Genomic DNA, 12,345 nt, shown 5'->3' with positions numbered 1-12,345 from the left:
GGGTTTTTTATGGTAGTGATATTGCTTTGCTAGGTCTAAATTTAGCGAATTGAATATTTAAAAGGGAAGCATATGGAAAATATGATGTGATATGTTTCTATATTTGTAATAAAGTTAGTAGTGATGCTTCTTGACTAAAGCATAGTTTTTCTAGTTTGCTTGCTCAGATTTGTAAGGTATGGCACCAGTGCAACATCATTTCCAGTTTTTTGTGATTCCTTTGCTGTGCAGCTCTGAATGTTAAAACTAGTAACTGATTTTCACAAGGATAACTCAGGATTTACCCCTCTGTGTGACAAAAATTGTGACTTTAGTTAATATGAATCATGTCTCCATAGTGCCCTTAAAAATTCTGTATTTTGAGATATGTAAGTTATCAGTAGCTGAAGTACAGATCTGTATTTGACCTGTACTGTGCTATGCAAGAGCAGAAAAAAATATCAAAAATGCTGTTGCAAGCAGAGCATAATATTCCCCTGACACTGGAGTCATCTGTGATGGTTGTGTCCTTCATCTTTTTCTTTCCTGTAGGACCAGTGGCTGGACTGGGGATTTTAACCCAGTTGTCTTAGGGTCTTTTCTATGTCAGGTAGTCAGGTCCAAATGAAAATTACTTCCAGCTGATTCCCTGCAGGGACCAAACATTTACCCTCTTTAAATAAGTTTTACACTAACAGACTATCAGTAAATCAAAGAATATGTAGATTTATGCTGGTTTTGCCATGTAAGGGTCATCAGTTAGAATGTGAAATGTTATGCATTATTCAAACCATAGATATGAATATTTCTTTACTCATATTAAGACTTAATCTTATTAACAGTGAAAATTTTAATATCATGAATCATAGTACTTCACAATTGTGAGTTAAAAATGTGTTATGCCACATGCAAACTATGTAACTATAATGAGTACATTTAATGTTAATTCAAGATTGCCCTAATCCAGATGGACAGAGGTTTTACTCTGGTCAAATAAAAAATGAAATCTCATCAGATGAAGGATGGTAGGGTCAGAAGATTCAATTTTTGTGGCATATCAAATTTTTGTATGTCAATGGCAACCTTAATAGGTGGTGATGAATAATAAAAAGTAATTGTGTCACTATTAAGATAGTTTCAATTATGGTCTATTAGCTACATTGTGGAAGTTGTGGGTTTGCTGCTTTTTTTCTTCTTTCTTTTTTTTTTTTCCTTAAAACTAAAGACTCCATTTTAAAATAATGTAACTATATTATAAGGAACATTTGATTTCAGTGTAAAAATTTTTATCAAATTGCTCTTCATAATGTATAACTGTGTTTTAGGTAAGAGAAGAAGAAATAGAAGAGCTGGATACCTTACTGAATGATTTCTGTAAACTTCCTGCTCCAGGAGGTGTGGAAAACAATTATGGAAAAATTAATATCCTCCTTCAAACATATATTAGCAGAGGGGAGATGGACAGCTTCTCCCTTATTTCAGATTCTGCATATGTTGCACAGGTAAAAATAGTATTTTTTATATATCTGTTGCTGTATTCTGCTGTTTTCATTCTCCCAAATGTTTACAATTACGTAAGTAGGCCTTGATCTACAACTTTTTTGTACATTTTGTGCAAAGTGATTTGAAAATCAAAGTCTTGTGTGCGTGCGCATGTGTGGTATAATATTTAAGTTAAAAGGGTTTGCAAAAGCCTACCTTGGGAGACTATTGCATTTTTTGTTAATTATGAATGTCCTTTTTGTTTGTATTACCCCTGTAGTCTTATTATATTTGGTAGTTCTAACTGTGATTGCACAGAAATTTTATTCTTAACTTACTGGGTTTTCTTCTAAATCTGGAAAGCTGTTGCCATCTATTTTTATATTTTGTGTATTTTTGTACTTTGTTCTGCAAAACATAATTTGTGTTTTATTCACATGCCTTGGTTTACACAAGAAAGATGTGCTATTACAATTTTATTGCTAGACGTAATCATGCAAATTCACATATCAGTCTATATATTTGTTTGTCAGCTTGATTTGACACCTGAATGGTTGATAGCTATACAGCATGTTTAGTTATTACACAGAATAATAAGAGAACTGCAGGTCTGTGACACAGAACTGCTTGCTTACACAGCTAGAGCCCATCTTAGAAAGAAAGGGGTGTTGCTTGAAAGTTTAGAATTCTGGATCCTGAAGAACTCAAAGTGACAAAATGCTCATAGACAATCCCAGATGTGCAACAATAACGAATGTATAAAATAGATTATAAAGTTTTACGTTTTAGCCCATCCTATGTCTCTCCTTTTTTTTTAACAGTCAGCAACATGTTGCATTGAATCATGTTTGTCTCATCCTTACAAAACCGTTTTGGAAAGAATTGATTGTAAAATTGCATTTTGTTGGTGCTAAAGATGAGAGTTAAATATTCAAAAGTATACATATTCTTCAGCAAGATTTTCATACTAACAGTACCTTCTTTAGAAGTGTTTACATTTCATAGCATATATGGGTATAAATGAGAAAATTCTGAAATCATTACGCATTGTGGTACTTGCACAGCAAGATCATTTTCAGTATGATTCTTTTAATCTTTGCTTTCAAGACAATTGCTATTATTTGTCTGTCTCAATTATACCATTTTTAGTGAGGCAACGTGGTCGTCGTCTTCTCAGATCTTCATAAATTGTACATGTGGAACCAGTGCTACAAATTGTGAATTTTTTTAATTGGATAGTGACTATTAAGAAAATCATTCATCCTTTCTAAGTAAAAGAAATGTGCTTCTTTAGTAACATATGCTTCCTATCACAACCAAATAATTTTCTATTTTTTATTCCTGTTGGCATTGCAGAGCCAGTAGAGAATGATTGTATTCTATTCAATGAATCAAGAACAGAATTTCTAATCCAGGCATAGTACCGGCAGGCCAAAAAAAAAAAAAGAAACACACCAAAAAACCCACAACTTCATAATACAGCTTGATAAGTTTATGAAAGGAATATCATAATTTACGTTCTCAGGATCAGACTGACCTCATTCAAGCTTATGTTAATAATTAATTTTCCAAGTCCAAAGCATATTTATACAGTTTGGTTATACAGTAGTCTCAGAACATAGTAACATTAAAAAAAAATCACTACTGTTAAACTTCTGCAAATGTTGTGAAATTCAGTGTGAAATGGGATTATTATGGAAGCACAACGGAAATGAAAAATTAAAACTTGAATTTCCATATAAGCTGAGTTTGCAGGTGTATATTATATGGGGGAAGAAGGAGGAAGATATTAAGTATGGTAAGTGAATTTGTTTCAGAAGTGATTGAGAAGCAATAAATTCAGAACTCCCTAGTGTTAGCATAACAGTGATCAAAATTCTATGGCAGACCTGCCACTACAACTTCAAGTAGTTGCACATGTTTCTTTTCATAATTTCTGTAGGCAATCATGAGGTAGTTCTGCCACTAGACAGTGATGGAAAAAATAGTTTTCAAGAACGTTTGAAATAAGTTTGAAAAGAAAAATCTATTGTTATGGTTTGTCAAAGATGAGTCTATGGGATCCTTTTTATTTTACAAAGAATACTTGAGAGAATTACAACATTTTTGCTTTTTTTTCACTCTCCAGAATGCAGCTCGTATTGTTCGAGCTCTTTTTGAGATTGCCCTTAGGAAACGTTGGCCTGCAATGACATATCAACTACTGAATCTCAGCAAAGTCATTGACAAGCGGCTGTGGGGCTGGGTTAGCCCTTTGAGACAGTTTTCAGTGTTACCACCATCAGTCCTCTCAAAGTTGGAAGAGAAGAATCTCACTATAGACAAGATGAAGGACATGAGAAAAGACGAAATAGGTGAGAAATCAGCAATGCTGATCTGCTTAAACTATTAGTAATCAATGGGCAAGTTAGAACTAAATCTGAGCCGTTCATTAATAAATCCACTGTGGTCTGGAAGCCATGTAGACACATTAATATGGTATTGTGGTCTGTCCAATAAAGAAGGGCTTTCAGTCTTCACAACTTGTAATATGGCACAGCTTTGAGGGTAAGGCTAGCCCATGTCCCACCAACTCCAGAATACATGCAGAATGGACATGTATGTTGATATGTATTTACATATATGTGTATATATACATATTTATGTTGAGCTGTGCTTCCCTTCTTGCTCACGTTATGTAATACACTACTATAAAAGGCATCTGTTTATTTTTGCCAGTTGGCAAAACATGGCCTGTTTTTTTTTAATTGAAATACTATTGACATCAAAAAGAATAAAAGCAGATTATTATGTCCTGGTACACTATCAGTAAATGGCCTGCTTCTGAAACACTGCATTACTTTTCATTGAACATGGAGAATTCATTGTCACTGGTATCATTGCAGCAAAACCTTAATGGAATTTTTTTAAAGGATTTGACACTTCGATAATGAGAAAATCCACAAGCCTACTGATAGACATAATGACAATTTCTAGTATGTGTGTGTAAACTGTTGTGCATAAACTGTCCACCAGCTGGTTGAAGAGGAAAAAAAAATTTACTTGTGATGTTTTTCTTTTTCGTATCTTAGTGTGCTTTTTCTTATTTGGGCTTTCTTTGCTCCTGGTTGTTGAGAAACAACCTTTGCCAGGTTGTTGAGAAACAAACTGCCATTTTTTTTAAAATCAAATTTTACAGTAAAAATACAATTCATAGTCACTGCTGTTTAAAAGTTATGACCTTCTGACTTGATATTTCTCCCATTTGACAAGAGAACTACATTCCTAACTTAGGAAGCTTTGTTACATGCCTTATTTAGGTTGGAAAAAGTTGAACAAATATGTAAAAGTTTGCAGAATTAGAGGCTATATTTTTATTTAATAAGTTAAGCCAAGGGACTATGAGAAAATTTTAAAAGCTTACTTTAACTGTGCATTATAATATATAGTAATTTTAAATGTATTAAAAATATAACATTTTATTTGAAATGCTAGCAATATCGTGTTTTTCTATTCAGAAACTTTATAGCACTTTTTTATTCAGATTTGTTCATTTATTTTAAATACTTAATATTCTTTTCCATTAATTGTATTAGTCCTTTTTTTCTTCTTTTCGTTTTTTATGCTTCTTTCTCCCATACCTGCCCTTGGAGAAGCAAGAAATTTTGTATTAAAATACAAAACCAGTTTTGCTTCCTTCAACACAGTGGAACTAGTATTGACAAGATGGAAATGTATCAATATAGATCTATAAAATGTCTAGTTTTGTTTTATATTAACTTAATTTGAAGGTAGATGCGACTTGGAATTTGACTGTGAAAATAGGTCATTGCTGACTATATGTAATGATATTTCATGTTCTTCAGCCTTATAAACATCAAAGCAAGTTGATGTGTGCATCTCCATGATGTACTCTTACTTGGCATACTTCTTCCTGTCTAGCCTTTCTTTCTTACACCAAAGGTGTGAAAGAAGCTCTTGCCTGGCAGCCGCCTTATTTTTATTTGAATTCAAAGCATGTCGAAATGAGAAAAGGCACATCGTCCAGGTGCTGCCTTGTTCTCTGACTCCATAGGACTAGTTTCAGTCTTAGCGTTTCTTCCTTTTTAAATGTTATTGTGTGACCTTGGAGATAGAATGAAAAAAGAGCTAGCTGGCTAACTCAGTCCATGGCCTAGGGAGAGATGAAAGCATCAGATGAGTACCAGCTCTCCCAGTGAATGAAGAGTGTGTTGTATGCACAGACCCTGGATTCCAGTGCACCACGAATCGGTCAACACCAATCTATGTGCTATTGCAATGTAACCATGGAGTTTCCAGAAAGCCAAGAAATCACTGTGTTATCTGAGATAAACAGTCCTGGTTTTTCAGAATACAGATGACAATCGTTGTGGAATAAGCCAAATTTATTCTTCTTCTGTTAAACATACCTATTTTCTCAAATAGTCAGCTTTTGTTCAGGAGGTTTTAGTATTTCTTAAATGCCATTGATAGTTTCTCATAATGTGACTATTTAAAAAAAAAAAGGGGGAGAGAAAGAGAGTCTTATAATATTTTACAAAAGTTGGGAGAGGAGCCTTATTTTCCCCTAGCAGACAAGTGTACAAAACCTCAGTGCTGTCCTGTACAAACACAGAAGTTCACCTCACACATCGTGATACAGAAGTGATTTTTGGCATGAAAAAGTGTACTTGCCTACATAAGCTTATTGAGTCATATCTTTGAATATTTGGCACCTACCTTTTTTTAACATGATTCCTGAAGTTTTACCTCTAATTGCAAAAACTAGTCACTGTGCAAGTATGCTATAATACTGCATATATGACCAAGTTTTACCAAAATAATTGTTTTGGTTTTTAATAATCCACTTGCTGGAGGTGCACTTATTTTACTAACTGCAGATTAAACTGATTAAATATGTGTTAAAACTTTCGCATTAGGGATTTGCTTCTTAAGCAGGATCACCATGCATTACTTCAGAGTATAGATAAACACCTGTGGGAAGCAAAATCTGCCAGTTTGTTAAATAAGAAGAACGGAAGAGGGAAAGTCAGGATCAATATAAAAAAAATTAACAATTGCAAGATGTTACGCTCCTAAATTTCAAGCAATAGCAAAAAAAAGTTTGTATCACCTTTTCACTTTGCACATAATGTAAATAATGGGATTTCTTCTCTTTGTTTTCTTTTTTTTTTTTTTAAATGGGAAAGTGTGCACAGGAGCCACATAACAATATCAGAAAATATCGGTAGCCATTTGTAAGGTACCTTTTAACAGTGAGTACTTATGACCATTACAATTAAAATTTAAGATATGCTCCACATAATTAGATGAGCAATTTCAGTGAAAATGTGATAAATCAACCTTCTTTCCCTAAATAAGCTAGAAGTTGCAATATTTTTCAGGAAAAAAATAAATCACTTCTACATACTTTGTTTACATTTAAAATGAGAGCAAGGGAACAGAGATTTCAGCTGTAAAATACAAGTAGGAATTTTTTTTTAATGAATAATCACTTTATAGCCTTAGTTACCATGACTGTGATAGAAAATAAAAAACATTGCAACATTTAGTTTTTCCTTTGTCTCAGTTACACACTAGTGTATTCTGAAAGATCAGAGCTGCTATGAGATGTTTACTAGTTGCGTGCATTTTTAAGCTATTAACTACCTTTATTCAGTTTTATGAAAAGTGTTCTGTCTACTTTGAATCATTACACAGGAACTGTAGAAGTTCAAATGTGTGCCCTTCATTAAGTAAAAGGTTAGTATTCATGCTTTTAAAAAAAACTACATGGCTTGGTAAGAGCCTGGTCAAAAAGTCAGTAAAGGAAAGGGAAGTAGCTTGACATAATATGTTTTCAGTGTGAATTCTTAATAGTTATTTTAACCCCTTAGTTATAGCCAACAGGGGGGTTAATACTAATTTTTCTAGGCTCTAAATTGCTAATTCAAGTTAAGTATTACAAAATATTCAGACATGCCAGGTCAGGAGAGTCAGACATTTATGCACCTAAGAGCAAAACAAGCAAGCAATAATACTCCTTTCTAAAAGCCTATTTGAAAGTTGGAGTTATATTATTTTTCCTGGAAATGCAAATTTATTATACCTAATGTTTTCTTGGCAGGTCATATGCTGCATCATGTGAAGATTGGGTTAAAGGTAAAACAGTGTGTCCATCAAATCCCCTCCATCATAATGGAAGCAACGATTCAGCCAATTACCCGCACGGTGCTCCGAGTTCGGCTGAACATCGCTCCTGACTTCACGTGGAACGATCAGGTAAAAAAATAGGAGGTGGAGGAAGGACGGGAAGCATTAATTTATCTTCCGTAAAGGAGATGATCACAGGGAGTCCATAGCTGTTTGGATAAGAAAAAACATATTTATTTTAGCTAAAAAGCAAATTTGATAATAGGAATGGAATGACCTTTAAGACTTTTGTAGAAGGCAGCATACAAAAATCATCTTTTTATTTCCGTTGTTATAGGATTGTGCTGTTTATAACATGTTGAAGCAAGTGCTTATACTGAATATTAATAGTAGTCACACACAGATTTGAGTTATATGCCCAAATAGGAGAAGCAAGAAAAAGGGAGGTACAGATAGTTCTCTGAACTATGAATGAATGTCAACTGCAGAAAATCAAGCCTTGAAATACAGTTCATGTATGCCAAGTTCTGCTGCTCTTTATGGCTTTACAAGTGTACATTCACATCATCAGTGCCTTTTTTTCTGTTGGGACTTATATGAACAGAAAAACTGAGATATGTTTGGAATTATATTCATCTATATTTTGTGGTGCAAATTTATATGAAAGGAGTTGTACTAGTTGCACATTTATATATATCCACACCCTTTGATTCAGAATCTGTTTATTAGAAATAGATTTAAGATAAATCTAAATTAAATACAAATGTCCACATGGGGGCATTATATTGTTGCTGGTTATATTGAAAGTTATATTGAAACTTTCTACAGAAACAAGGCAAAGATACCTCAATGGGCAAGCATATTTTTCGGTTTTTTACGCTTAGGAGATTTACGCTTAAGATAAATTATTCTGAAAGGTGAATATTATGTATCTGTTCTTTTATTTAAAAAATAATTTTAAAATCCCTTAGATTACAAATTTACCTTAATCACAAGTAAATTAGAGTTTTATTCCACAAACATTTAGATGATTTTAGAATTTATTTTCCCTGCCTAAAGGCTTTTTCTTTTCTTTTGGAAGTTTCACCAAGTTAGCTTATGAATGGGAGATTAATGATCAAAATATAGAAAGTTAGATTTTGTTTGCTACTTGGATTTATTACAGAAATACTTGAATGGATTTCTAACATGAATTATAACATGAATTATTTTTTGCTGCCTTATTTATGTGCAATACTTCAGAAGGCAAACAAGCATTACTTTTTAGGATTGAAACAAGTTTTTATTATTCAATCTTTCATCCACTTTACCTGTAATCTATTAAAGTCAAAAAATCCCACGACTGTTCTTCATATGAAACCGTATCTTAATACAAAGTAATTTCTCAATCCATTTTTAGTTTTTTCTACAAAGCTAGGTTCTTCTATATTTCTACAAATTGAAAAGGGGTCCACACAGAATTATACTCTCTTATTCTGATTCTGAACTTCTAAAGTTATAGCAAAACTTCAGCAAAAATCTATTTTCTGCTATGACCCCTTGACATATCCTGATGGTTACTTTGGAAACATTATGATCATTTTATCAATTCAACTTATGGAGCTCTTTTTGTGTGAATTTGTGTATTGGTACTTATCAAAACTTGGAAAACTTTTTTTGTCTTTTTTTTTTTATTTTTGTAAGGTAGCTGTTGATTTTCTTGTTTTTTCAGGTAAATGAAACTTCTATCACAGTAAATAAACAAAAAAAATGTTAAATTGTAATATTCTCTGAAAATGAATAGCTGTCATTTAAATTCAACCATTGACACTCCAAAACTGCTTCTTCATCTTCACATAGTATTTTAGCAAGCTATTCAGAAAAACGCTATAGAAACTTATAGGTCTAACTGTAATTAGTACAAAAACTAGCTGCCAAAAAATTCCATTCAAGGAATGGGAGTAGTCAAATAAAATCAGAATTTAAAAATTTAAATACCATACTTAACTGAAATACCTCACTTGGCTAACATTTTATGGTTTTAAGATTGTTCCTTTACCTGGGTAATTAATTCTAGAACAATCTCATCACAAATTTTGCACTTGCCTTTACAAGAGAAAGAAGATATGTTTCGGTAGTCGTGAGATACGACATCATCTTGATCTTTAATAGCTGCAGTTTTCAGTGCTGGGAGCCCTTAAGTTCAGTAAAAGCATGTGAGCCATATCCCAGTGGAAAATTCTTATTATATTGTTAGAAGCAAAGGACTATAAACATACCCAGACAGAGCAAGTGAGCTTTACTGCAGCCAGGAGGAGTCCAGCAGAAATACAGAATAATGCAACTAGTATTAATTAGCCGAGTCATATATCAGACATGCAGTTTTAGGGCAACAGTTGCCCAAAATACAGGTATGCATCAGTTCTTAAGAGCTCTCCAGAGTTCTTGGGAATCGTTACTGGAGAGCATGTTGCATTGCCTGTTCCCACATTGCCCTTCTTTCCCCATGCCGCTTTGTCACGGGACTCTCGGAAACTAAAATGCTGCTACAGTTGATAATAAAATTTCTGAGCTTTGAACTTTATCGCCTTTCTTAATTCTTCTTTCTTAAATTCTCCTAAACCCTGATGAAGTAATAGTCTCACTGTAATTTTTCAAAATGTCACCTGCAGTGACCTGTGTCCTTTCAGTTTCACTGCTTTGGTTCCCAGTGAAGCTGCTAGTGAAATTCAAATGTAATGAAAATGAATGACAGTGTCTTTACTGTCTATTTATCTATTTTGCACCGTGTTAAAAAAGAACCTTAGTTCTATTCTTAGTACATATTTTGGTCTTCAAAAGCCAGCACAGACTGTTTTCCAACATGTACACAGTAATGAATTATGCTGAAAATAATGTGTGCTGTGTGAATCAATACCAGGTTCCTGTAGCATTAAAATTGCCATTAGAAGCAGCTATGCGCTTTGTGTTTTTTCTTATTAACTAAAGTTTAGGAATAATTCCAACTTTTTTTTCATCTTCATATTGGTTTTGTACCTTATCACAGTCCTCATCAGAAACATCAGAAATCTATGTTCATTTAATAGTATGTCTCCCATACTCCTTTACTATGCATTTTTCTTATTCTAGAATTCCTATTCTAGAATATTCAGATATTTAAGTAAAATGCTTGCACATTGGTACAAGACATTTATTCTGACAAAGAAACAAAAATTCTTAACTGAGCATCCCACCTAGCTATGATTTGTGGCTGGCATTGCAAAATAAGGTACACAACAAAGCAAACAAAAATCTAGGATGGAATAAAGTGTTGCCAAATGGCATGGGAATCATGAAGAGACAGCTCTATGTTCTTCTCACTTCACCTGTAGCAATGACTAGATCTACAGCCTTCTGAATCCACTTACTGTATCCTTTTAGAAGAGGGAGGAAGAAAGAGAGGAAGAAAGAGGAATGTCACAATTCAGTGTCCAGTTTTTCATGAGAGAATGTTTTTGGCTGAAAAATGAGCAGTGGATAGCAAAAGACAATCCTCTATAGAGAATCTAAGACAGAAGTACAAGGAGGAAAAAGCAGAAGGATTCCTTTTTTAGGAGCCTAGAGGAAACCCTGGGAGTTCAGTCTATTTATAAACAGCTGAGGCACTAACTTCAGTTGCATTTATATCTTGTCAATTTATATTATACGTACCTTCAGCAAATTCTTATTGAAACATAATCTTCAAGCAGACTGATCTAATTAGAAATGTTATATTGCTCTTACCTCTGATTTTCATATTTCTGTATTCCTTTGTAAGCCTACATCATTTAGAAATATATCCGATATACCCAGCAAATCTAGAGAATCTCATTACAACTATAACAAAGCTATCTTTTCTCTCTTAAAGGTACATGGCACTGTTGGAGAGCCCTGGTGGATTTGGGTAGAAGACCCTACTAATGATCACATTTATCATTCAGAGTACTTCATCATTCAAAAAAAACAGGTAATGGATTTTATTCAGAATCTCATAGCAAGGCCAAATAAAGTTAGTGACATGCGGATTTGTAAGGTCAAACAGTATTTTTGACCTAAGCAGATTTTCAAATCAGTAGCACAACTTTCAGTTTCAGATGTATGTGATAAGCTTGGACTTCCACAAAGATGTTTTCTAATCTCAGATGTCCCTTTTTCTTCTCCTCCTTTGGTGCGACAGTTATTTCCAGGTGAAAAAAGAAAGACTGTAGTGGTTTTGTCTGTTAAAGAAAAAGATGAAGAGCCAGCCTTATTTTTATCTTTTGAAGTCCATGGAAACAAAATCCATTCCAATGGTGAAATATTTTATAAAGATGTGAACATTTTGCACATGGAGTTGCACACATACTTTATTGCTTTGTGTTGATAATGCTTATGGAAGTGAGGCAAACTATGATTTTTCAAGTTACTGATTTGTCTGTGCAGTAATTATTCTCTACATGTTTGCATTAGGTCATTACTAAAGAACCTCAACTGCTGGTGTTCACAATCCCAATTTTTGAACCTCTTCCTTCTCAATATTACATTCGAGCTGTGTCTGATAGATGGTTAGGAGCAGAGGCTGTATGTATCATAAATTTTCAACATTTGATTCTCCCAGAGAGACATCCACCCCACACAGGTAACTTCAAATTTGATCATTTTGTTTTAATTCATCTTGCTCATATTGGTTTTCCTTATGATAGTGCAATAAATCTCTTAACTTCTGCTTCATCATAGAAAAGTATATGGAATTTCACTTTGTATTATTGAGACCAT

General features: G+C 33.6%; 1 protein-coding gene across 5 annotated transcripts in view; it reads left to right on the top strand.

Annotated features, from left to right (window-relative positions):
- The window catches only part of ASCC3 (activating signal cointegrator 1 complex subunit 3), a 285,630-nt gene that overhangs the window by 198,009 nt on the left and 75,276 nt on the right, over positions 1-12,345 (top strand). For all 5 annotated transcript variants that reach the window (XM_075145562.1, XM_075145559.1, XM_075145561.1 and 2 more), the window contains 5 exons: positions 1,305-1,481; positions 3,590-3,815; positions 7,568-7,722; positions 11,459-11,557; positions 12,040-12,208. In XM_075145562.1, the coding sequence (XP_075001663.1) occupies positions 1,305-1,481; positions 3,590-3,815; positions 7,568-7,722; positions 11,459-11,557; positions 12,040-12,208 (826 nt within the window). The remainder of the gene's footprint in view (positions 1-1,304; positions 1,482-3,589; positions 3,816-7,567; positions 7,723-11,458; positions 11,558-12,039; positions 12,209-12,345) is intronic.

Source organism: Calonectris borealis, chromosome 3 (genome assembly GCF_964195595.1).
Source record: "Calonectris borealis chromosome 3, bCalBor7.hap1.2, whole genome shotgun sequence".
Taxonomy (NCBI): domain Eukaryota; kingdom Metazoa; phylum Chordata; class Aves; order Procellariiformes; family Procellariidae; genus Calonectris; species Calonectris borealis.
Note: the sequence above shows the minus strand (reverse complement) of the source record. Positions and strands in the feature narration are given on the sequence as shown.